At 35.7% G+C, this 27,726-nt stretch overlaps 1 protein-coding gene across 2 annotated transcripts in view; it reads right to left on the bottom strand.

Moving 5' to 3' along the window:
* The window catches only part of VEGFC (vascular endothelial growth factor C), a 115,020-nt gene that overhangs the window by 32,991 nt on the left and 54,303 nt on the right, over window positions 1-27,726 (bottom strand). For both annotated transcript variants that reach the window (XM_046648707.1, XM_046648708.1), the window contains exons 2-3: window positions 4,005-4,218; window positions 2,356-2,546 (exon numbers count right to left, since the gene is read on the bottom strand). In XM_046648707.1, the coding sequence (XP_046504663.1) occupies window positions 2,356-2,546; window positions 4,005-4,218 (405 nt within the window). The remainder of the gene's footprint in view (window positions 1-2,355; window positions 2,547-4,004; window positions 4,219-27,726) is intronic.

Raw genomic sequence — 27,726 nt, 5'->3', positions numbered from 1 at the left:
GTTGGTAAAACAATTCTTCAAAATCTATCTTTTAAGTCTGTTCTATGTCATTTCATTTTTTAAGAAGATATAGTTCTTTATTCTTTGGAAAATGCAATTGGGATATCTAGACCTTTTGATGATCAACTAAATTGATATTTGATTTAAATCAAACGTCATAATAATAAATAATTCAATGTAGGACACATATCATAATGCTTAACTGAATTACTTTAAAACATACACTATTAAAGGTATTCCAAAAAATACATTTAAATTCCTAAATCACCCATCTTTATTTTCTCTTCTTAAAAAATGACATTTTTTCAAGAGTTTCTGTAGGCCAAAAGTCCTCTTATGGAGTTTGGCTTGAATATAAAAGCAGCAACATTTTTAATATTAATACCTTTTTAAAATAAATGTCACCTTTTGGAGAATATCCTACCAGCATAATTATTTCCAGTTGATAAAAAAAATGTACTTAGTTCTAACACTTATTAAAGGATTTTTGAAAAATCTGTTTTATACCTCAGGATAAAACCCAAAATATCCAGTAAAATCCGTTTAATTAGAATTATTTTATCCAGAATAGTATGCAATATAAATCTGTAATTTCTTAGCTAACTAATTCTTAGTGTTTGATAAAGATTCAAGGGGAAGGGGCATGAACAAAAGAGAAGTTTCGCTGTGCCCTAACACTACAATTATTGTTATTCTATTAAAATACTAGAATTTTGTCAAGCACTGAAGTGCTATCTCATAATCCACAAACACATAGTCTGATAAAGCTTCTAAATGCAAGGAAAATATTTAGAGTCATACTGCTTTTGTTGCTAACACAGGCTAGAATGAACTCTATATTATTTTGCTGTACTTACATGAAACAACAGAATAAACTACTTCTGGCTATGCTTAACTATGATAACAACAGGAATGATGAATGATTCCAAAGCATCACTTTTGAACTTTGTTTTTAATCTTGAGTTAGACAGAGGCAAGCTGAATAGAAAACACAAGTTTATAATTTATTTTTCATTTCCTCTCGCAAGTCTTAGTATCTGAAATGGTTTGTTCCATCATCAAGTGTGTGAGCCCTATAAAGAAATACAATTTTTTTACAGAAAGGTATTTGGAGTGTGTAATAGGACAATGTCTCCAATCTCAGAGATGAAAATATGATTACAACAAAAATTTTGGAAATTTTCAACCAGAAGGGAAAATGTAGTTGAAGGAACTGAGGTAGTAACCTTAACTTTCATTTCCACTTAATTATCTTAAAATAAGAGGAGATTTTATTAGTGGGAAGCATGTCGATCAGCTAAAGTTTGTAGGAAATGAAACTTTTAATATGTGTGTTCTATGTATAGACATTACATAATTTAGAAAACTGTTAATTTGCTGTCATAGCACATGATACAAATCAAATCTGACTTCACATTTAAAAAAAAACTCATTGTTCATTCTAAAGGTCAAAGGACATTCTGAATGTACCAGATTACCTATGCTATTCCAACTCTCATAATAGACTGCAAAAGCCTTTTGGAGCAACCACAGTTTGGTCTTTCAGAGAGAAGTCTGCATTAGCCCCGCCCACAGCACTGGGCTTCTCCAAACATTTCTGTGCAGAGGCCAGTGGTGCACAGCATTTTAACAACACTCCATGGTTATCAACAACACACAACCGTGTCCTGTGACAGCCAGCCTCCTTTCCCAAGGAAGATCTACAATGCAGGTTTGTGTGTCTGCTCTGAAAACCCCAGATCCAAACGGAACCTTGAGAGAAGGTTCTTGGTTATTTGTTAGAAGCTTAACATGTAATGCGATGGGACTTTCTAGGTTCGTCAAAATACTTGAGATTTAGCGTCAGAATATTTCCTTTGCTTTCTAAATGAACACAGTGAATATGTTCAGTGTGGTGGCTTATTTCAATAGTACGCCTCTGTTTCACAGAACATATACATGTGATTATATATTTTGAATATGCAATTTGTGCTATATCTCTATAATCAGAAGACTTAACCATTTAAAAATAATTTATTGCCAAATGAAAATCTTTATCCTTAAAGATCAACATGTATGTGTGTGTGTGTGTGTGTGTATGTATTTACACGTACATTCATATGTATATTTCTGATTTTCTTCACTTGGCTTTGATACCAATATATGAACATTGTTCAGATAGCATCAATTATTTTCTGTGTGATATTATATCATCAAAACCACAAAATATGGAAAAATTAACTTCATTGCTCAAAGGAAATACATGCAGCCCTGAATTGAACTAAGTTACTTTAAAGGGACCAGAGTTTAAGCAAATGACTCCCCAGGGTAAGGGTTCTGACGGAGAGAGCCCCAGGGCAGAGCGGACACACCTACCGTCTTGCTGAGGTAGCTTGTGCTGGTGTTCATGCACTGTTGCCCCTCACTGTTGCAGCAGCCCCCACATCTGTAGACGGACACACATGGAGGTTTAAAGAAGGTGTTTGTGGCTGCTCCAAACTCCTTCCCCACATCTATACACACCTCACGTGGCATGCATTGAGTCTTTCTCCACTCATTATCAATACCTGTCGAGTCACAGGGAAGGGCATAAGTTATACACAAGCCACCAAGGGGAAAAGCCCACAGCAGTTGGAAGTCACTCACACTGAATTTCAGATTTTCAGATTTAAGTATAATACGTAACTTTAAAGAAATAGTTGACAGAATCCTAACTTGCCGTGTCAATAATATTTAACAGAGCAGCTAAGGATAATTTCTTAAAAAACTAATTTCATCAGCCATTTAACAAGCTAAATTAGGATTATGCCGCCTTAAAATTACACCAATATTCTACAGAACTATATTTGGTTTCCTTTACTTAAAAAAACGAAAACTTCATATATAGATGCCTGGAAGACCTGCAGAGAGAAGGTCACGCTCATTTGTTATACGGACGTACTATTTTTGTAACCTCAAAGCAAATATAAACAACATGATCTAATTTTTCTTTTTAAACTGAGATGTAACTGAGAAGATAGCTATGGTTTTGGACTCAAAAATCACTTTCAGGCAGGCTATTTAGCAACTTTGGGTAATGTCACGGTGGTAGGTATTTGAAACGCAAGGATATTTTCCATCAAATGGGACATGTATCCTGAACTAAGTTTTTTTCCCAGAAAGTCTAATTTTCCTGTTCATGTTCTCTCTTGGAATTGTTTCCAATGAGTTAGTGGTTTACCCATAGCACTGTTGACTCTTTAAACACTGCATTCCAAATGATGTACTTCTTAAATGTTCTAGTTAATTTTCCTATATTTCTCCTAAAATAAGATTTTTGGGGAAAAAAAAGACATAATTATTGGTTTTTCCACCATGAAGCCATTTTGTTTGTTTGCTTTTGTTTTCAAAGTAATTTGCAATCTCAAACCTTCACAGTGATTAATATCTAACCACTGAAGGGAGTTATTTTCTAAAAGTAGGTCCACGAATTCCTACTGTGCCATTTTATGCAACATCATAATTTTTTGTGATGTTCTCTGCTAGGTCTCTCAGTAGTTTGACAAAAGTCCAGCTCTCAAGCCAGTTACCTATAAAGCAACAAGGCAAGAAGGAGCATTTGAAAAGATGATTTTGGGTGATTCAGAAATTAAGCATTTCTAAATCCAAATCAGAAAGAAAATTTATTTGCAATTAATTTGGAAGACACAAAATATTTAGATGATTTAACTGACAGTGTATGTAAAGGTATCTATGGTTTTAAAAATTTTACAATGGGATATCACCTCAATTAAGAAAAATTAAACTGTGTGGAGATGCACGCATCTTTCTATCTGTATATTTCACGAAATCACTTAACCACTCAGAGTCAAATCATCAAATGCTGTAGTTTGAAAAGAATTCTTTATTTCCTATTTTCTATTTTTCTGTTTACTTTCTGCCCTAAAGGTATTCAGTGGTACAAATGCTGAAATTAAAGGACCAGGCTGGCAACTTTGACTGGGTTGATAACAAAGTTTATTATATATATTTTTTCCCATACTTACTTTTCAAGATCTCTGTGTTATAATGTGCTGCAGCAAATTTTATAGTCTCTTCTGTCCTGGTATTGACGTTGGACTGCTCTCTATTATGTTGCCAGCCTCCTTTCCTTAACTGACACTTGTACATTTTCCAGTATTCTGGGTAGAGCACGGTCATGAGTTCATCTACACTGGACACCGCCCGTAACTGCTCCTCCAGATCTTTGCCTGCATAAGTCTGTCAAAGAAATATGCAAGATCAATTACTTACTAGGTTAAGTGGCTTGGAAACAGATGCATTAAAAAACAAAGGTTAATGTTATATATGCTAAATCCTTATTAAAAATATTATTAGTTATCCCTGAATTACTTAACTTTTCTTGGTAAAATTATATTAAGATTTTAATTTGACTCAATATCACAAGTAAAGTGAAATTCAATACCACAATGAAAACGTAAAATATGTATTTGGTTTTTAAGACAAAATTTTCATGAGATATAATTTTAAAAATAATTTCTGAAGTAGCTTGTGTAAGTTATAGCTGTTTTGTATAACTGGAGAATTTATAAGATTGAAAATTTATTTAAGCTCATATTACCCTCCATTATAAATGAATTAAATTGAAATCCACTCTAACACTTTGCTTCATGTTTAGTTATCAGTATCAATAAAATATAACTAAGCAGGAGGCTTGAAATTAGGAATCTTACTTTTGGATTAGTAGTAATAGTAATGGAAGTAATTACTTCCATTGGTGGAAGTAACAGGAATAGCAATAGTGATGAAAGCTATTTTAGAACAAATAATCACGTGAAGAATGGGATTTCAACAACAGCATCACATAGAAGGTTTCTATTTTGGTAGGACCTCCCAGTATTCCCACAAAATTTGATCATCAAGACTTATTCTGCTATGAAAAAGACATGAAATAGTTCAGAGAACATTAATTCTGCTGATAAATAGTTAACTGTCTATATTAGTGTATCCAATTAAGCAGAACATTTCAAGTTATATTCAAGTAGTTACCACCCCTAAGAAAACATACAATGTTTTTTTCTAAATTATACTTTGAAATTATGGGATAACGGGACATTATCTATCTGCAAAGTGAAATATATCAAATGTTTATTTTATATTACCACGATTATCCCAGCTTTAAAGTCTAAATATGTAAGTAAATACTTTGGACTTCGTTTCCCAAAGTTTAGCGCGCATAGGATCAATGGGAGAGCTGTTAAAAATGCAGGGAACTGCCCCCTTCCCCCGCCAGGCGTCTTAGATGGAGATCAAGAGTCCACATTCTAAGAAGTTATAGTTTTCCTTTTCTAACTTTTAAAGTACAAAATTAATATATTTGCTTTAAAAATCAAAATACTCTTTAATTGAAAGTCTTTTCACCACTATTTTTAATAATCCAAGTTATTCTGATGTGGGTGATTTTTGTACTACAATATGAGAAATATAATCTAACATAGTTTTCTTATATTATCATAGAGCCTCCTAGTCAGTATTTGATTATGAAATGTGTTCTTTCCTATTAGATAATAATAATGGCTATATATTTTGGGGTTTCCTCTTTCTTCATTTAGTGTGTGAATTGAGCATATCACTTAATCTCTTTGGGTCTATGTTATAAAAATATTGATTTTAATCCATTCCTTTCTGGAATCTATAGGATGATTCTTGATATGCCATAAGACTATACGAAATAGAATTCCAGTGAAGAGATGGAGGGTGGCGGTGGAGAGGAGATCTTAGCTTAAAGGAAAATGACACAATATCTTCACACAGTTTCCCACAATTCAAATGTTGATGAAATATTTGTCTCAGGAAAATCTCACATATGACACAAAATTCAAGAATCAGAAGTGTTTCAGAGTTTAAAAGGATGCCTACTGGAGAGAAAGATGATAAGAGTACAGGGGTCAATTTTTGGTCACTGCTACCTGAAGGGAAACAACATGGATGGGTTTCTGCTTGCCTCTGCTTCCTTGAACAGCCCTGGAACAAAGGAGGAACACGGGCATGTGTGACTGCTGGGTCCCTGGGATTCTTTTCCCTATAACTCAACCGGAATTAAAGTCAGGTTGTGACCTAAGCTGATCACATGAATCTCTCATTTCCAGAACAAGCATGAGCATTCACTCTACCAAGAGGAGCTGCAATACCACACACTGATGTCATACGACACAACGAAAGACACACACCACACTGTTAAGAAAAGGATAGTGGTGAAGAGGGGCTGTCAATTAACTAGTATATGAAGTTTTAAGGCAAATCACTTTTGTACTTTAAAATTTAGAAACGGAAAAAAATTCCAACAAAATTATATCTATAAACATTGTTACCCAATAGATCAATAGGAGAAAAATACAGCATATAATTCCTAACAGAGAAAATGCGACAGAAAAAATGAAAAAAAAAACATACTAGTAGAAAATAAAAGTTATTATGGTTATACTCTTAGGCTGAAAAAAGGCTTCCTAAAGGTGAATATAAAAATAAAATGTAAACTCTCTGTATGGTAGAAAACACTGTAAACAAAATAAAAAAGAAACAATAAATTAGGAAACCATTTGCAATAAATATGACGGATGGAAAAGAACTCATATTCTTAAAATATTGCATGAACATGTTAGTGAGAAAAAAATAGACAGCTACTTCAATAGAAAAATGGGCAAAGAGCTTGAACTGAATATTCACAAAGAAGAAATAATATATATTCGATGATGGCAAAAGTGAAAGAAATCATAATTCCTTTGATCCTGGTGGGAGTACAAATTTCTACGGCTATTCAAGGAAAATGTGCTATTTCAAGTTGAAGGGCCTTAAAAACATGCTCTATTTTAGACAGCAAATTAGCTTTGGAATTCAATTTCCTATCCAACAGAAGTGGTAATATAATTATGCCATATATATCTACAAATTCATCACGAGGCTGTCTATAATGATGAATATAATAAAAATCTATACAGACAATAATAGAAAATTGCTTAAGTAATATACACTACAAACAAAAATTAGCACAGAAAGTAATGACACTAAAAAATGATGATACAGATGTATAATTTAGACATGAAAAGAGGTTCATAATATATTCCATGAAAAAGCAGAGCACACAATTTATACACATATACACAATGTTCATATATACAGTACAATCTTTTCACAAAACAAAATTTCTATATAGATAGATTGCATACATGTGTGGATATTGTCTTAAAAGATAGCAACAGGAACAAAATAGTTTTCTTCTTCAAATTGCAGGATTAAGGGAATTATTATGTTCTTTATGCATTTCCATATTTTAAATTTTAAATAATAAACATATATAACTTTGTTGTGTGTTTGTGTGAGGAAGATTGGCCTTGAGCTAACATCTGTTGCCAATATTCCTCTTTTTGCTTGAGGAAGACTGTTGCTGAGCTAAAATCTGGGCCAATCTTCCTCTATTTTATGTGGGATGCTGCCACAGCATGGCTTGACAAGTCGTGCTAGGTCCATGCCCAGGATCTGAAGCTGTGAACCCCTGGCCACTGAAGCGGAGTGTGTGAACTTAACCACTACACCACCAGGCTGGCCTCCACATATAACTTTTTATTATCAGAATAAAATTTTAAAAGTAATCATCTCTAAGCATATTGGGAGTCTATAGCCTTAGCTCTCATTTCAGCCTTTCACTTACTGTTCTTATTTCTGTATAGAGCATGGCTTTGATATATTATTTAATCTATAACAACCATTGGCAAAACCAGAAGCTATCACAGACAAAATGGTATAAAAGTAGCTTGATACTGAGTAATTAATTTACCTATTCACACTAGACTTTATTATATTTGTGTGGTGGAAAAACAAGCTTTAGTATTAAAAAATCCAGATTTCCATTCTGGATTCAGACTTTATTTAACTGAGTAACATTACATTTCATTTCTTTGAACCTCATTTTACTCTGTAAAATGGACATGAATCTTCCTTACAGAGTTTTTGTGATGGTGCAAACAGACATTTGATATAGAAGTATATTATAAATCTTGCAGCCAGTAATGTTGGGATTACTGGTCATTATAACATCTTTAGGGAACCAAAAAAAGACGGTACAGAGATGTTTTTCAGATAAACTGAATTTTTTACACAATTTTGAATGGTAACTCTGAGTACTGTACCACTTCTGGGACAGTATTTGCTTAGATCTGTCTTCTGCACTTTTGTTCCAAATGAGCAGCAACCTAGGAATTGAGCATTGTCAGCTAAGCGATAGGCACTTCTGCGGACGTGGAGAAGATCAAAACCTTGTGGAAAGATACCACCAGCTAACCACAGCACATTCCTATTCTACTTCGAAAGAATTTGAAGAGGTCCCAGTAACCTAGAATGAGTTCTGAACCAGGGACACACCAAAATCTTTCAAGTGGAAGTCTGTTCTTTCTCAATGCTTTCTTGAGTCTTCACGTTCACTAATGTTTTCCAGAATGTTGAGGTCATTTGCTTGAATGTTAATAGATTTGTTTTATTTTTCCAAAGCGATTTGGTATGTCTTAAAATAGAAAGTATCTTACAAATGGATATTCAACTGCAATAAAAAAAGCCTCAAGTAATCTAAAAATGAATCTAATTTTGCATTCTACCTTGGAGGGACCAAATGGGAAGTTCCAGTAATTAACCATATGTAACTTTAGCATACTTTTTAGCATGTATGCATTTGCAAACAGCAACCTATGAGACACATTCAGTGGAAGAGTTTGAGATGTTACAGAAGCGAAAGCTGAGTGTACAATGTTGAAGGCAGGGGGCCACAATCAGGAATAAATCCCTTCCTTGATAATTCGTATTCCTAAAACGCATTCCCTTCTCACTCTAACAGGAGAAAGACGAAGCAAGATCTATGATTCTAGGAGAAGTTACATGATGAGAATGAACTTTGGCATTTTACTTGAGCTCTATAATTCTCCTTAGTTATGAAAAGTCATAACATGAAGTGAACATTGGAGGTGGCAATGACAGCAACCCCTAATCAACTTATCATCTTACACACATAGCTTGCAAAAACTAGTTTTCCTCTTGCTGCTCTGCATTAACTAGAGGTTGTTCAGATGCCTATTAGGGACAAAGCACAAGCACACATAAGTTGTCCTTCCTCCCAAGAACTGTGACAATGCAGAGTCAACGATAGGTGGGAAGCATAGCAGTCATCTCAAATTAATGTTAGTCATGATCCTGGGTTTGCCAATGAGTGGAAATTAGCTTTTCAAAAACCTGCAATCTAATGTCAACACTCCTTTCAAATAACAGTCTTAAGAGAATTGCTATGCCATATATAAATTTGGCACTCATTTAATAATTTATGGAGTTGAAAATTCATGGGGAAATGTATATACTTGAATTATGGAAAACTTCCTTTCACCTAAAAGCAGATACTCTTATCAAATAGTAATAATCAGAACTGAAAGAAGGGGTAAGAGTCCACCAAAGAAAGGTTTGCTCACACTACTGTATTTTCATGAAGTGGCCAAAAAAATCACAGGCAAATCTGGTTAGTTGTCCAGTATCTCTATATTTTAGGGGATGGGGGAAAATAACTTAATGTTCAAACTTGGAAATAAAGGATGTTTATACTTTGCTTACACTGTCCATATGCTATCTTTAAAAGTCTGGCACAAGATGGCTTCCATGGTAAATTCTACCAAACATTCAAACAAGACTTGATACCTATCCTTCTCAAACTCCTCCAAAAAAATTGAAGAGGAGGGGAAGATTCCTAACACATTATAGGAGGCCAAAGTCACTCTGATACCAAAACCAGACAAGGACAACACAGAAAATGAAAATTACAGGCCAATATCACTGATGAACATCGATGCAAAAATCCTCAACAAAATACTAGCAAATCAAATACAATAGTACATTAAAAAGATCATACACCATGATCAAATGGGATTTTTCCAGGGATGCAGGGATGGTTCACCATCTGCAAGTCAATCATCGTGATACATCACATTAACAAAATTAAGAAGAAAAATCACATGATCATCTCAAGAGATGCAGAGAAAGCGTTTGACAAGATACAACATCCATTTATGATAAAAACTCTGAATAAAATGGATATAGAAGGAAAGTACCTCAACATAATAAAGGCCATATATGACAAACCCACAGCTAATATCATTCTCAATGGAGAAAAACTGAAAGCTATCCGTCTAAGAACAGGAACCAGACAAGGATGCCCACTTTAACCACTCTTATTTAACATAGTATTGGAAGTCTTAGAGCAATCAGGAAAGAAAAAGAAAAAAAGGGATCCAAATTGAAAAGGAAGAAGTGAAACTGTCATTCTTTGCAGATAACATGATTTTATATATAGAAAACCCTAAAGAATGCACTAAAAAACTTTTAGAAATAATAAATGAATACAATAAAGTTGCAGGATACAAAATCAACATACAAAAATTAGTTGTATTTGTATACACTATCAACAAAGTAGCAGAAAGAGAAATTAAGAATACAATCCCATTTACAATTGCAACAAAAAGAACAAAATACCTAGGTATTTTATTAAAGAGGTGAAAGATCTGTACACTGAAAACTATGAAACATTGTTGAAAGAAATTGAAGACGACACAAAGAAATGGAAAGATATTCCATGCTCTTGGATCAGAAGAATTAACATAGTTAAAATGTTCATACTTCCTAAAGCAGTCTACAAATTCAATGCAATCCCTATCAAAGTTCTAACAACACTTTTCACAGAAATAGAACAAAGAATCCCAAAATTTATATGGAACAACAAAAGTTCCCAAATAGCCAAAGGATTCCTGAGAACAAAGAACAAAGCTGGAGGTATCACACTCCCTGATTTCAAAATATACTACAAAGTCATAGTAACCAAAACAGCATGGTACTGGCACAAAAACACACACACAGATCAATGAAACAGAATCTGGAGCCCAGAAATAAACCCACACATCTATGGACAGCTAATTTCAACAAGAGAACCAAGAACATACAATGGAGAAAGGAAAGTCTCTTCAATAAATGGTGTTGGGAAAAGTGGACAGCCACATGTAAAAGAATGAAAGTAGAGGGGCCAACCTGGTGGCGCAGTGGTTAAGTGCACACGTTCCACTTCTCAGCAGCCCAGGGTTCGCTGGTTTGGATCCAGGGTGCGGACATGGCACTGCTTGGCACACCATGCTGTGGTAAGCATCCCACATATAAAGTAGAGGAAGAGGGTATGGATGTTAGCTCAGGGCCAGTCTTCCTCAGCAAAAAGAGGAGGATTGGCAGCAGTTAGCTCAGGGCTAATCATCTTCCTCAAAAAAAAAAAAAAAAGAACGAAAGTAGACTATTATCTTACACCATACACAAACATTAACTAAAAATGAATTAAAGACTTGAATGTAAGACCTGAAGCCCATGAAAATTCTAGAAGAAAACATAAGCAATGCACTCTTCAACATTGGTCTTAGCAGCATATCTTCAAGTACCATGTCTAACTGGGCAAGGGAAACAGTAGAAAAATAAACAAATAGGACTACATGAAACTAAAAAGCTTGTGCACAGCAAAGGAAACTACCAACAAAACGAAAAGACAACCTAACAATTGGGAGAATATATTTGCAAACCACTTATCAGATATGGGGTAAATACCCAAAATATACGAAGAACTCATACATCTCAGTAACAAAAAACTAGCAACCCAAATAAAAAATGGGCAGAAGATCTGAATGGACATTTCTCCAAAGAAGATATACAGATGGCCAACAGACACATGAAAAGATGTTCAACATCATTAGCTATGAGGGAAATGCAAATCAAAACTGCAATATAACCTCACTCCGGTCAGAATGGCTATAATTAACAGGACAGGAAACAACAAGCATTGGAGAAGATGTGGAGAGAAGGGAACTCTCATACACTGCTGGTGGGAGTACAAACTGGTACAGCCACTATGGAAAACAGTAGGAAGATTCCTCAAAAAATTAGGAATAGAACTACCATATAATCCAGCTATTCCACTGCTGGGCATTTATGCAAAGAATGTGAAAACACAAAAGTGTAAAGATACACACACCCCTATATACATTGCAGCATTATTCACGAGAGCCATGACTTGGAAACAACCTAAGTGCCCATCCAGGGACAAAATGGATAAAGAAGATGTGGTATATATATACAATGGAATACTCAGCCATAAGAGACGATAAAATCTGGTCATTTGTGACAACATGGATGGACCTTGAAGGTACTATGCTAAGTAAAATAAGTCAGAGGGAGAAATTCAATTACCGTATGATCTCACTCATAAGTAGTAGGTAAAAACAACAATCACACAGAAACAGAGACTGGATTGGTGGTTACCAGAAGGGAAGTGGGGAAGGAGGAAAGTGAAAGGGGTGATTAGGCATGTGTGTGGTGGTGGACTGTAATTAGTCTTTGGGTGGTGCACATGCTGTAATCTACACAGAAATCGACATATAATGATGTACACCTGAAATTTATATAATGTTATAAACCAATGTTACTGCGATTAAAAAAAAAAGTCTGTGGCCCACCTGGTGACCGAGTCATTAAGTTTGCATGCTCTGGCCCATGCATCGACGGCTCAGGGTTTCAGTAGTTTGGATCCTGGGCATGGACCTAGCACTGCTCATCAAGCCATGTTGAAGCAGCATCCCACATAGCACAACTAGAAGGATCTGCAACCAGAATATACAACTATATACAGCGGGGCTTTGGGAAGAAGAAGGAAAAAAAAAAGATTGGCAACAGATGTTAGTTCTGGGCCAATCTTTAAAAAAAAAAAGTCTGGCACAAGTAATACACTATATATGGAAAAAAAAAAGTACACTGTCATGGACAATTTTATAAGATAAAGCAAAGGGAAGACTACTTGGTCAAAATTATCAGTTATTACGATAAGAAATTGACTAAAAAGTTTTAAAAGGAAATATTTTTGCTATTCATCACAGACATCATCTCTTTGTCTTCAGAAACAAAATTATCAGTAGGGGTCAATTTCTCATAAGGCAGTTATCAAGGTCAGTAACTCTACACTACCATGGAATTTTCTGCCTTTCTTCTCTGAAAACAGAGTCAAATCTAATCATTAGAATAAGCGGTTTAGGGAAAGAAGTTATTCTTTCCCTAAAATAGCAAAGGAACTTGCTTATTCGTTCCTTCTTACTTAACAATGGCATTTGTATGATGGATGGGCTGCAGGTTGTCCCGTTTCCTTTAGCTAACCTTCCATGCTAGGCAAATTTGTAAATTTTGAAAGTATATTCTAAGCATTTAAAAATACCTTTTTGAAGCAAAATCTGGGCTTGGTGGCAGAATGGAGAGGGTTTTGGATGTGAGAAATCATCCAATACATAGTTATCAAATTCACTTTTAAAGTCACCCTTGGGTAGAGAACCATAAATAAATATGACAAATCGACTGGCATCCCTCTGAGGAACAGAAATTTGTACCTGCTTTACATGACCTTAGCGAATCATTTTACCTAATGTTTCAGTGAAGGTGTCAGAGTCAGGATTCTTTCACCCACAGGTCACCCATCATCCATGTCTATACCACCCTGATGTGCCACAGATAGGTAACCCTGGAAGCAGATATTTAAATTTTAGTTTAATATTGGAAGTTTTTAATTGGAAGTTTTAAATTTTAATTTAATTTTTGCCTTATCCTCGGAAATGTTTTATTGTAAATTTTGAAATTAATGCCATAATAAAGAATGGACTATTTTTATATCTATTATTGATAGCATCAGTTATTTATTTTTGAAAAGTCACATTTTTAGTTTATCACATATATGAATTAAATAAAAAATCGAATATCTATTTCATCAAAATCTAAATTAAGTAGACTCTTAGAAAATATCTTGAATATTCATTTTCAATTGTTATTTTTGAGATGACTTTCTAATTTAATCAGAGACAATTAGCACTCTTATCTGTATAATGAACACACTGCACAAGATACTCTATGCATGCTGATTTCTTGCACCCAACACTGAAAACAACTTGTTTGCCTCTTATTGTTAAACGAAATTGATTTTCCTTCCTTGTAGAATGGCAAAATGATCTCAGAAATATTAATTCCAACCCTTTTCCAGATATGATTGCAAAAATAGAACCAGGTAGGAGAAGCCAAAAATAACGAGTGCATTTACTGACTACCAAGGAAATGCCGCGGAACTACAACTTAATGCTCCAATATTCCAATATACATATCGCAGAGCAGTGGCTCCCAACCAGGGGTCACTTTCCCCTCAGGGTCACCTGGCAATGTCTGCAGGCGCTTTCAGTTTCAGAACTGGGCGGGGGGAGGGGAGGTGATGCCACTGGCACTAATAAGCAGACGACAAGAATCCTGCTAAACATGCCACAATGCAAAGGACAGTCCCCTGCAAAAAAGAATTATCCCGGTCAACATGTCAACAGTGCTGCTGTGGGAAACTGCTGCTGAGTAAGAGTGGGCTTTGTCATTTATTAGCCTCTTAAGAACAGTCACAAAGTTGAAAGTTTGCATGAATTTCACCTTGTAAAACCCCCAGAGACATCAAAATGAGTGAATGAATGGATCTAAACCACCACCAGGAGCTGGACTTTGTAACTGAATCTTTCTTATGGAGATTTATTTATTGGCCAGGATAACATTATTTTTCTTTTTACACAGGCATTTCTCAACATTCCTCTGTTTCATAACAAGAAGAGAATGTAGCAGTTTAGACACAGTCTTCCTAGGTAAGTAAATTCAAAATGCTTCATAATTCTTTTCCTTTGATTGCTTGCAAGCTTTTTGCTGAAGATTCAACTAATTTCAAAAACAAACTTTAGATATTTTTTCAAAAATGCTTATTCAGAAAACTACTTTGAAATTTAAAAATGTAATGGGTTATTATGATATTTCTTTTTAGTAAAATTTCTTTTCTTTGATATTTTAAAGATAAATTTATGTTAATACTACTTAATACAGGAAATAATATTAAGATAGCTTTCTGAAAAAATCTTTAATTAATGAATAATATTCACAGAAAAGTGAACAAGACATAAGGATATTGTTTGATGAATTTTTACAAATTGAACAAATCCTTGTAATCATGCCCAATTAAGAAACAGAGAATGAACTGCATTCCAAAAGGTTTCTTTTTTCTCCTTCTCAGTTATAACTCTGCACCAAATGTTATCGTTTTGTTATATTTCTACATTTCTGATTTCTACCAACATAATTAGTTTTTACTCTTTTTCAATTTTTACATAAATGGCATCCTATAGCATATAATATTTTGCGTTGGGTCCTTTTCCTCAACCTTATGTTTGTGATGTTCACCTTTGTTGTGTGAAACAGCTAGTTTCACCACTGTCCCATTTTCCATTGTATAAACTACTGTAATTGAGTCATCTAGCCTATGCTCTACGTGTCTTTTTATGGACATAGGATGAATTTTGTGGAGAGAGATAACTAGAAACAGAACTGATGATTCATGAGATATGCATATACTTAGCTTTACAGATATGGCCAAATCATTTTCCAAAGCTACACTTCTGAGGGCTGCATAACAAGAGCCCCCTGCTCTCTACCTTTGCCAATAACTAGTAGTGTCAGTTTTTTAATTTTAGCCATTCTGATGGGTGTGTGATAACAATTCATTCTTGTTTTAATGTGTAGTCCCTGGATGACAGATGACATTAAGCACTCTTTCATGGTATTTGGACATTGAGTTATCTTCTTTTAAGAAGTGCCAATTAAAAGCTTTTTTTGTCCTTTATCTCCCAAAGCCCCCCAGTACATAGTTGTGTATCTTTAGTTGTGGGTCCTTCTAGTTGTGGCATGTGGGATGCCTCCTCAGCATGGCTTGATGAGTGGTGCCGCATCCACACCCAGGATGCAAACTGGCGAAACCCTGGGCCGCCGAAGCAGAGAGCGTGAACTTAACCACTGGGCCATGGGGCTGGCCCCCTAAAAGCTTTTTATTCATTCTGTTGTCTGCCTTATTTGTCATTGATTTGTAAGAGCTCTTCATGTATTCTGGATATAAGTTCTTTGTCAAATACATGTATTGCAAACATCTTCCAGTATCAAACTTGTGTTTTGACTCTCTCAATGGTGTTTTTTGATGAATTAAAGTTCTTACCATTAATGCTGTCTGAAGTTTTCTTTATGCTTAGTGCTTTTGGTGTATTCTGTTTAACAATGTTTACCTACCACAAAGTCATGAAAAAATTACCCTATCCTATCTTCTAGAATCTTTATTATTTACTTTTCACATTTGGACCTACAATTAACTTAGAATTGATTTCTGAGTATAGTGGGAGGTAGTGGTCAAGATTCTATTTTTCCTCATATCTAAATGATCCAGCATCACATTTATGGAAAAGCCTGTACTTTCGCCACAGCACTGCACTGGTCCTTTGCTGTGAATCACTTGGCTATGATGGGTCTGCTTGTGGACCTTCAGATTTGTTTATTGATGTTTCTGTCTACCCTTATGCCAGTACCATACTATGATGGCTTTATAATTAATCTTGATATTAAGTATGTTATTTGGTTTATACTTCTGATATCCCAAATTTGAATATTATTGATGTACAAAAATCTTTTGAAATTTCATTTCCTTCCTCTTCTGTGACTAATTTCAAATACGAATTTTGCAATAAACTTGAAGTACTTGATAACTTTAAATAACATAAGTCAAATACGCACCCAAGTGTCTCGTATATATTAGGCGTAGTGGTGGTAATAGCAGTAGACACGTGGGCAATAATTATATTAAGGGATATTCATTAAACTACCTAAAAGGTTCAATTCTCAAAGGATACTGTGATATTCATTCTTCTTCACTTAAAACCTATGTTCTTTGTGAAACCTCAATTTGCTTAATCATATGTACACATTACTTAACACCACGTAATGCATACATGGAGATATATTTCTGACAAAATGTCTAACTGAATTCTGAGTTTTCTAGAAGAGATTACATTTTGGAGAACCACACAGGGACGGGACAACTTAATACTAAGAGTATGTGTTTGGGGCACAAATACACCTCGGTTTGAATTTCAGCTTCTCCAGTTACTGTGGCTGTGACCCTTGAGGCTCATTTCCCATGTGACATGTGAGGACTTCTGTAACAATTAAATGAGCTGCTTTGAAAGAAGGCATGTAAATAGCCCAGTGCTTGTTTATAGTAAGTTTTTAATAACTGTAGAAAATGATGATACTAATAACACCCTTAAGCCTGTGGTCCCCATTTATAAAATGTAGATAACAAAATGGACCTTGCAAAGCTACCATGTGTATAAATGAGACAGTGTTTGCAAAGCGTGTCGGAAGAAGCCTGGTACACTTGGCAGTCACCTGTCACTAGTATTTTAAATAAATAGCAAAGGAGGGAAAATTTTACCATCTTATGCCTTCTACTGAATGACTACTATGTGCCAAAGACTGTTCTGCGCACGCTATTTGCAAAGAAGGTCTCTCCTTTCATCGAGTTTACATGCTAGAAATTATATATATTTGAGAGCTGAGAATATTAATTATAAGATCCTTAAATTTGTTTTTCCCAAGGAAGTTGCTAATTGTAAGGCATATCTGTTTTGCACATTGCAATTAATTCCATTGCAACTTCTTGTCGCTTATGCCCTTCTGTGTCTGAAGGATTCCAGACTATTTACTAAATTGTCAGGGAGGAGAATTTGTTGCTATGAAACAATGTTGAGTAAAACAAAGTTGAATTATTTAACCATAAGGACTGTATCTGAAAATGCAAAAATTCCACTTTGCATTTTTGCTAACCCTTGAGTTGTTGAATTTCTCTTTATAATTAAAACCTATTTAAGAATTTACTTCAAAGTAGCAAAAACATAAATTCTATATATGCTTTTATTTATAAATTCATTTATTCGTCTACTTATTTTCTATGGTACTGATTTTGGACCACAGTTGTACTCTGGTTCTGGAAGAGGTGTGTGTGTGTATGTGTGTGTGTGTGTGGCGGGTGTTTGGATATTTGAGGATACACACTCATTAAATAAGCAAGCTAGAAAAATGATGAAAGGGTATCACCATATCTAATTCACCGTCCAGGATTTGGGGAGTTTTTCTGAGGGCGGTATCATTCACTCAGCTTTGGGGAAACCACCAACACTCCCTTATCAAGCCCGGATCCCTAACTGCTTACATTAGGAACAACTTTGCTCAACCTCATAAAGTCCTGAAGAATAGTCTTCCCTGGCATTTTAATAAGTGTCAGAACAAATTTTTCTTTCAGAACATTCCCACCAGCTCATTTCTTCTATGCCAATTTATTGCCATGCTCATTTCAAACCATCTCCACCTACTTCCATCCCTCCTTCCTGCGTTCAGTGGACAAACCCGCCTCACACTTCATGAAGAAAACAGAGGATGTTGAAGAGAAGCTCACTCACATACACACAATCGCCCAATCTTTCTTCCTCCTTTTGGGAAAACTAATAAAACTTTTCTCCTCATTCTCTCCAAAGCTAGGAACTCTGCAGGTGCCTGGAGCGTTCCTGTTCTTGCAGTGGCAACATTTTACTCCTCTGATTAGTGTCTCCCCCTCCGCATCTCTTTCTCTCTCTCAATTGCAGTGTTCCTATTAGCATACGAAACTGCTGCTTTCCCAAATTTAAAATGCAAACAGCAAAACATCAACAAGCAGAAGAAAATCCTAAGTCCACATCTTTACAGAGCTACTGCTGTTTTTCTGCTCTCCTTCATAGCTTCAGTGTTTGAATGTGCTGTCTGTATCTGAACTGTTCCTCATTTCTAGTCACTTGTCCACACACCAACTTGGTTTCTGTCCCATGACTCCCCGGGAACTAGGTCCCCACAACTTCCGTGTGGGCTCTTTTCTGCCCTATCATTCCTCACCTCCATCCTGTGGACCACCCTGCTATTATTGCCTCAAAACCACATGCTCCTTGTCTCCCTGCGACCAGGCTCTTCTGCTATTCCTTCTCCCTTAGTGGGCATTCTTATCGGTAACCTTTGCTGCCTTCTCTCATACATAATCCCAAATGTTTGAGTTCTCAGGGCTCAGCAACAGTTTCCCTCACATTCTTCTTATACTCCTTTCTGGGTACCCTCATCCATGCCTGATGCTGCAAAAAATGATCTGAGTCTGAGGACTCCAATGTGTGTATCCAGACCAAAGTTTTCCTCAAAGGCCTCTGCCATTAGATTTCTCAAGATCTCATTCTTAGCATATCTATAATGGACTTTATGAATTTCCTCTCCAACTCTACTTCCTCCCCAGTTTTTCCCACTTCATTAAACCTTATTAACCTATTGCTCAAGCAAGAGTCTGGAATTACACTTATTATCTCTCTTTCCCTTACTCCTAACCATAGTGTAGCAGCAAGTACGAATAATCTTGGCTCTAAAATACAGCAATTTTTCTCCATGTCCATGGCTAAACTCCTAGTGGAAGCCGCTAATATCTCCGCCTGATTGATTGCCTTACCTTCATAACTGATTGTCTCAGATGCTCTGTTGACCCTACAATTGACTCTCCACACACAAATCAGAAGAAGCCTTGATAAACACTCACTGAATGATGCCATCACCCATTCAACCTGCTTCAGGGGCTCACCACCAGACTTCAGATAAAATCCAACCACCTACTCTGAGGCCCTGAATGACTGGCTCCTGCTAATGCTCCAATTTCATCTCACACCATTCTCACCTCCATGCACAGAACTTTGGTATCTCCCAAACTCCAAGTTTTTTTTCAGCTTAAAACCTTAGAAAAATCTCTCCCCTTTCCTAGAATTATATTGTCCTGGCACTAAATATGGCTGGTGCTTTCTCTTCATTACCGTTTCAACTGAAATGCTACATAATTGCTGCATTTCTCTCCACTGTAACTAAATCACTGGATTCATAGAATCTATTTTAGCACCTTATTTGTTCCCTTCACATAATTTCAGTCATTGGAAACACTATCCTATTTAGTCTTCTTTACTCCCCTACATAGCTGTTTTGTTGCCTACTGTATACCATCTGTATACTGTAGCGTATCTGGCACATGGTATTTAGTGAAGGAATAAATGTGAGGGCAGGACAAGTATAAGCAGTTTCTCATTATTTTTCAAGTCATGGAATAATTCCATAAATAATGCTTTCCTAAAACCAAAGAGAAACATTAGAAAAATATTTTAAGGTAATTTAACTCAAATCTTATTAAAATTGCCCAAAAGTAATTATTGATACTAATGTATTTGTTTTCTTAAGGTGACTAAGGTTTCATTTAGGAAGCTGTTCCCTGTTTAGTCTGAATCAAGAAATAAGATTTTATTTTTAAAAATAACATTGAAAAAACAACATAGTATTTGCATTTTAACTAATTATTTCATCATGTTAATATTCAAACTCTTGGGACTAGCTTAAGTCATTGGTAGATGGTAAACACAGGAATCTGAAATTCCTTTCATTGGAATATTTTCTCTATTTTATTTTCACACAAAATCAAACATGGATAGTCAGCTTTTAGGGAAAGTTTAAAATCCTATCTTTCACAAACAGAATGCAAGAAAGACAGACACAAAGAAAGCCTGATCCAAACAGACCTCATAAAAAGTAACAAAAAAGTGTTTATTCATGCAAAGATTAATTAACAAAGATTGCATTAATGAGAATCCCATTCATTTTATAAGTGGAAATTTTAAAACATTTAATTGCATTTTTCTTCCTTTATGTAACGCAATATAAATTAAAGCATATGGCCTCAGACATGCATTTTGAAGTTGACAGTTTTTGGCATGAACAGGAGACAGAGTTATGTTGCAACTGAAACATTAATCCTCTAGCTCCTTTCCCCCCATACTATATAAAGGTTATCACAACTATTGCAGAGCTCTCTAAGGCTGTCACTGATTTATTGTCTTTTCCTCGAACTCTGGAATCTGAAGTCGAGGACCTGGGAGAATCATCTTCCTGTCACTACCTCTGTGTCTCCAGAGTGCAGAGCCTTATTGGACTGTCACTTACCCTGCCTGGCCCCAACCTCTTATTAGCTAAAAAAAAATAATAGTAGTTTACAACTCTTGCCATTTCATCAGAGTGAGAGTCCCTCTGCAGCACAAAACAAAGGTGAAGGGGATACAGGGACAGAGATGTTTGCAAAAGCCCCACAGGAAAACCGTACCAAATGAGAAAGCAAAATCAACAGCCACAAAGTCTTCAGAAAATTTGGAGATAAGGACCATGAGTTCAGTATCAGTGAAGATAAAATAGTTAATCTGCATATGTTCCACCTTGTGACCATAAAACATCACTGACATAACTTTTTTCTAATGTGTCAATTCTTACATCTGTTAATGAGGAACAGCAGTGATGGGTCACAACAAACATATAATCAAGTACCTAGTTGGTTTTACTTTTTTCTAGAGAACTGATGTTTGAACACACATATGTAAGTTTATTAATAATATTTACTGGCATCAGAGCTAAAATCAATCATAAATGGAACATTAATCTTTCAATTTCTAGTTAAATTTGGCAGATTCAAGCAAATGTATAGCTCTGGTCCCTCCCAGAACTTTACAAAAAAAGGAGTAATGTATTATAACCACAGAGATAGAAAGAACAGGAGAGGAGAAAGTGTCAGATGAAAGATATTAATATATTTTTTAACATGGAAAATCAACAGAGGTGTTATCAGAGGAGACAGAGATGAAAACAAGTGCTTGTAGCTGGGAATGGCTATAAGAAGCAAGTCACTTTATGCCTCAGATCCACAGATATATTTACTGACAGCTACTATATAAAATGGAGGTAAAAGGACAGATAAAAATGGGGAGATGGATGGAAGTTTACTTAAAGACCAATTTGGCCCTCAGAGCCTCCATTTACCAGCTCCATCCAGTCAAGCATCCACATCTTCCAAATCCTACCTTGATCTCAGAGGCTGATTCTATGGAGAGGTTGAAAGAGAGAGGCTCCAAACTCAGGGTCACTAGGTATAGCACGGAGCAGGGACAAGACTTACTGAGAAAAAGAGGGGATTAAGAGAAAGACTACACAGAGAATACTAAATCCTCGAGCCCCTTGCCTTACTTGGTCCCATGATGGCTGGCAGCCAGAATGACACTCCCTCAAGAGCCTCCGCCTACCCCTGACACCATGCCCCCAACCTCTCCCAAAGCCATAGAATGGTTTTTCTCTGGAGAGTCTGTGTGCCCACATTGAAAAGATAAATAGTTGCTTACAGAGATGATCCCCTCTGTGGATAAAAAGCATCAGAACTCTGCCCACTCACTCTCTGTTAACGCCTATCTGTTCACCAGCTCCACCACCCAGAGTGGGCTTCTACTGATTATTTAGTGTCTCAGCCTTAAACATAAATAATAACAACAATAAAAGATGATAAGAAATTTGAGGAAAATCTCCAATGTCAAAGAAAAAGAAATAAAACAAACAGAAATGGCATTTAACAAAAACAGACAAAATATAGGAAACAGAAGAAAACTTAAAAAAAAAACCCCATAATATCCTGAGAGATATTATAGAAGACATTGCATTCATGAAACAAGAACAGTAGAAGAAATAATACCAATCCTACACAAACACTTTGAAAAAACAGAGTAGGAAAAAACCTGTCCCACCGTATTTGATAAAGTGATGATTACTGATATAAAAATCAGACAAACACATATAGACAAAACAACTTCTTAGAGGCATGTGTTTCTCAAAAACATAGAGGCAAAAAAATTCTTAACAAAACAGCAAAACAAATCCAGTAACACATAAAAAATGACTACATATCATAAAAAAGTGAGATTTATCCCAGAAACATAAGGTTTAGTTTAACACCTGAAAATCAGTTAATACAATACACCATATTAGTAGAATAAAGAAAAATATCACATAAGCATCTCAATAAAAGCACATAAAAAGTGTCTGACAGAATCCAACATTCATTCCTGATAAAAAACTCTCAGTAAACTGGGAATAAAATGAACTTCCTCAATCTAATAAAGGGCATCTATGAAAACACCACAGCTCATACCACACTTGATGAGAGATGGAATGCTTCCGCCTGTGATATGGAACAAAGCAAGGAAGTCTACTGGCACCACTTTAATCCAACATGGAGGCTACAGCAACTTCAATAATGCAAATTAGTTAACAAAGGCATCCAGATTGGAAAGAAGAGCAATCATCTTTATTCATGGACTATATGATCCCAAGGAATTTACCAAAAATATTTTTATTAGAACTAATAAATGAGTTTACAGCAAGGTCATCAGACATAAGACCAATATGCAAAAATCAACTGTATTTCTATATACTGGCCATGGAATCAAGAAAACAACTTCATTCACAGCTGCTCTCAAAAGAACACATGACTTGGGAATAAATTTAACAACAGAAGTACAAAATCTGCATTCTGAAAACCATAAAACTTTGCTAAGAGAAATTAAAGAAAATCTAAAATAAATGAAGAGACCTACCCTGTTCATAGATTGGAACACTCAATATTATTAAGTTGACGATTCTCCCCACATTGATCTATAAATTCAGTGCAATCCCTATCAAAACCCCAGCAGAACTTTTTGTAGAAATTTCAGGCTGATCTTAAAATGTGTGCAAAGAATCCAGAATAGCTCATTTAACTTTGAAAAACAAAGTTGGAGGACTCATATTGTCAGGTCTCAAACTTTCTCTAAAGCTACAGTAATCAAAACAGTGTGATATTGGCTTAAGAACAGACTGACAGATCAGAATCCAGAAACAAACAAACAAAAAACACCGATATTGATGGTCAAAAGATTTTTGATAAAAGTACCAAGGCAAATCAATGGGCAAAGGACAGTCCATTCAGTAGAGGTGCTGGGACAATCAGTTAACCAGATGTCAAAAAACCCCACAAAACACCCTCCCCCCCAAAAAAACCCATTTAGACCCTTACTTCTCACCATACTCATAAATTAACACAAAATAGATCATATAGCAAAGTGTAAGAGTTGAAACGATAAAACTTTTAGAACAAAATGTAGTTTCTTCTTTGTGACCTTAGATTGGGCAAAAATTTCTCAGACACGACATCAAAAGCACAATTTATGAAGAAAAAATGATAAGTTGGACCTCATCAAAATTGAAACTTCTGTTCTTCAAAAGACACCATTATGAAAATAAAAAGACAAGCCAAAAATGGGGATAAAATGTTTGCAAATCATATACCTGATAAAAGACTTGTATCCAGATTATATGAATAACTTTTCCAAGTAAATGAGAGAAAAATAACCCAAGTTTAAAAAGGGGGGAGGCAAACCACTTGAATACTTATTTATCCCAAAAAGATATTCAAATGGCTAATAGGCACAGGAAAAGATGCCCAACATCATTAGTAATTAAGGCAAATTATGCATATCAAATCACAAGTTATCATTATACACACCTACTATAATGGCTGTAACCCAAGAGAATGACAATACGAAATAATGGTGAGAATGTGGAGAAATTGCAACCCTCATATATTGTTCACACAAATGTAAGATATATACTATTTGGGAAGCTAATTTGACAATTTCTTAAAAAATTAAACATACACTTATCATATGACCAAGTAATTCCACTGCTGTGAAATATCCACACAAAGACCTGTATATGAATGGTTAGTCATAGAAGTCCAAAACTGGAAAAAGTTTTAAAAATCCATCAACTGGGTAAATGAGTAAGTAAAATGTGTTACAGCAATACAATGGAATACTGTTCGGCAATTAAAAGGAATAAACTCTTGATACATACCACAAGATGGATGAACCTCAAAAATATTAGGCTAAGTGAAAAAAGTCAAACACATAAGACTATTTATCGTATGATTTCATTTATAAATAATTTCTGGAAAATGCAAAACCACAGAAAATGAACACAGACTGGTGGTTGCCTGAGTCTGGGGGTGGGAGGAGGGATTCTCATGAACACAAGGGAACTTTGGAGGGTAGTAAAGATATAAAACTGAATCATGGTGATAAATCATTATCCACTCATAGCAAGTAAATTTTATGGCATGTAAATTATATTGTAATAAAGCTATTAAAATGACATTCTTCAACAAAATGTAGGCATAAGCTAGGAAAGAGAAAGACAAAGAGTCTTAAAAATTAATGCTCTAATACTGGAAAGAAATGAAGAGCTGTAGATAGGACTTTAACTAGTTGCTGGTGGCAGAAAGATAGAGGTCTCCAGGAGAGAAAAAAGGAAAAAAAATGGAATTTATAGGTTAACCATTATGTCTTGTTACCACTTTTCAGTTTTACAATTATTTTGGAAAGTCTGGAGAAAATTTGTAGTAGAGACAAGCAAACAAAAATAAATAATTATTAGTTCTCCCAAACCCATAAAACCTTGTACAAGAGAAATAAAAGTTACTCAACAGTAAATAATACTCACAGTGCCATGATAAAATAAACAACAAATATATACTTACCCTCAAATTCGGACATACCATACCTCCTTTAAGATGATGGATGGATGGGAAGTGTGTATATGGGCTGGGGAGAGGCAGAGGAGAACAGGGTTGGGGGGAAAAAAGGAGCAATTAAAGGAGGGATACAGGTCAGATCTTTATCTTCTATAACAACAAGCCAATAGATAGAATCTAAATGCAAAAAATCAAGGAAGAGTACTAAAAGTATAACATGGAGGTCACTACCAATAGCAACCACTAAAACACTTGAAAGAGGTTGTCTCTGGAGCACAGGACTTAAGGACAGGAAAGAATGATGCACGAGACAGTTTTGTCATTAGTAGCCCTGTGATGCTATTTTACCGCTAACTATTCTCATGTGTCACACAATTTAAAATTATTAAATGTTCAATCATTCAATAATTTGGTTGAAATGCATAACTCAATATTTTAGCATGTGTGATTGCACTATAGTGGAAACGTTTTAATATCCTCCATAATTCATATCTAGCTTTTTAAACAACTTCTCTCCCCATATTCCCCAACATGACTCCTGTACTAGTCAATGACCCTCATTGTCCACATGTGTAACTCGCTTCTTACTGCAATCTCTGTCTGTCCTCAAATTACTTCTTTCCTCTTATTCATCAAAACGGTACCCATTGTTCAAGGTCATGTTTACATATTATTTCATCTTGAATTTTTCTTCAGCCATTTAAGCAGTATTTTAAAATTCCTATCTTGGCTCCAGATTAGGGACTCTTTTAATGTGGGGCAATTTTAGTCGCCACGATTTAACAACTGCTTGTCGAGTTCTCCTTGTGTAAGAAAATCTATCCTGTTTGTGGTCATGGAGATTGGTAAACAAATTTGAGGGCGATTGGGTGCTAAAATGTAGAATACCTGGTTTATATTTGCACAGCGAGGGAGAGGAAAATGTGATGTGAACACAAAGTTTCCAGCCTGAGTGACAAAGGATGAATGAAAAACACTGTGGGAGGACCAGATTTGGCTGGGGGCAAATCATGATTCATTTTAGATGTGTCAGTTGGGAAGCATTTAAGACATCCGGATGAGAATTCTGAGGTGACAGTAGGATATATGATTCCACTGATCAGAAGAAGCCTATCCTGTAAATATAAACATGACAGTTGCGTATGTGTCTAGTTGCAAAAAGAAGCCACGTGTGTGGGTGAGACCTCCTCAGATGAGAGTGAGAATAAGCAGAGAGCTACACTACACGGAATCTAAGCTGGGGAGCTACAAGACCTGACATTCAGATTCCAGAGGAGGAACCAGTGAAACAGCAAAAGGAGAGGTCGGAGGAAGTGGCGTCATGAAATCTAAGGGAAGAGAGTGTCTCTGAAAGGAGGAAATGGTTTAAAATGAGAATAAAATTTTTCTGCATACTCTGTGAGATGACGATTGAAAAGGTCACTGGGACCTGAGTGAGGGCAAGGATTTGATCCAGCACAGTGCACGGTGGAAAACAGGTAGACAAAATAAAAAGGTGTTGACTGGTCAATTGATGAATTACCCAAGAGAATGAGAATTTTCCTGACTAGTTCTTGCTAATTTGTTAAAAGCACGAATTTGAGTTTGGGAGTCTCTAAGACATAGGTTGGTCTGAGGAACCCTGAGTAGAAAGACACTACTAATAACGAACACACCAACAGGAGGTTTTTAGGGGAGCCAAATATGTAACATCAATTACAGGATGCATGACTCACCAGTTCTTTTGTCTTGGTTTGGTTTGGATTTTTTGGTGAGGAAGATGGCCAATCTTGCTCCTTTTTTTTTTCCGCTTGAGGAAGATTGTCCCTGAGCTAACATCTGTGGCAATCTTCCTCTATTTTGTACGTGGGACGTCACCACAGCATGGCTTGATAAGCAGTGCATAGGTCCGTGCTCAGACTCCAAACCCATGAACCCCAGGCCACCAAAGTGGAGCACACGAACTCAACCACTACACCACGGGGGCCAGCCCACGCCAGTTTTTGAGAAGAGAATTCAAAACCACCTCACCTTTTAGTGGAACCCATGAAAGTGGATGGAAAGACATGAATGAATAACTGAAACACTGCTCAGATAGCCAGGAGATGAAGTATGGAGAGGAGTCACACAAAACATACACGTTTAAAAAAAACCGTCCTCAAGACCTAAATGTAAAACCTCATAAAAAATTTCTAGAAGAAAATCATTGTGATCTTGGGTGAAGCAAAGTTTTCTTAAATTTAATATAAATAGTAGGATACATAAAATAAAGTAAAATAAAATAATGTAACATAAAATACAAATTATATTTCAAGAAA

This window comes from Equus quagga, chromosome 22 (assembly GCF_021613505.1).
Source record: "Equus quagga isolate Etosha38 chromosome 22, UCLA_HA_Equagga_1.0, whole genome shotgun sequence".
NCBI lineage: Eukaryota > Metazoa > Chordata > Mammalia > Perissodactyla > Equidae > Equus > Equus quagga.
The sequence above is the reverse complement of the archived record's forward strand: the minus strand, read 5'-3'. Positions and strand labels throughout refer to the sequence as shown.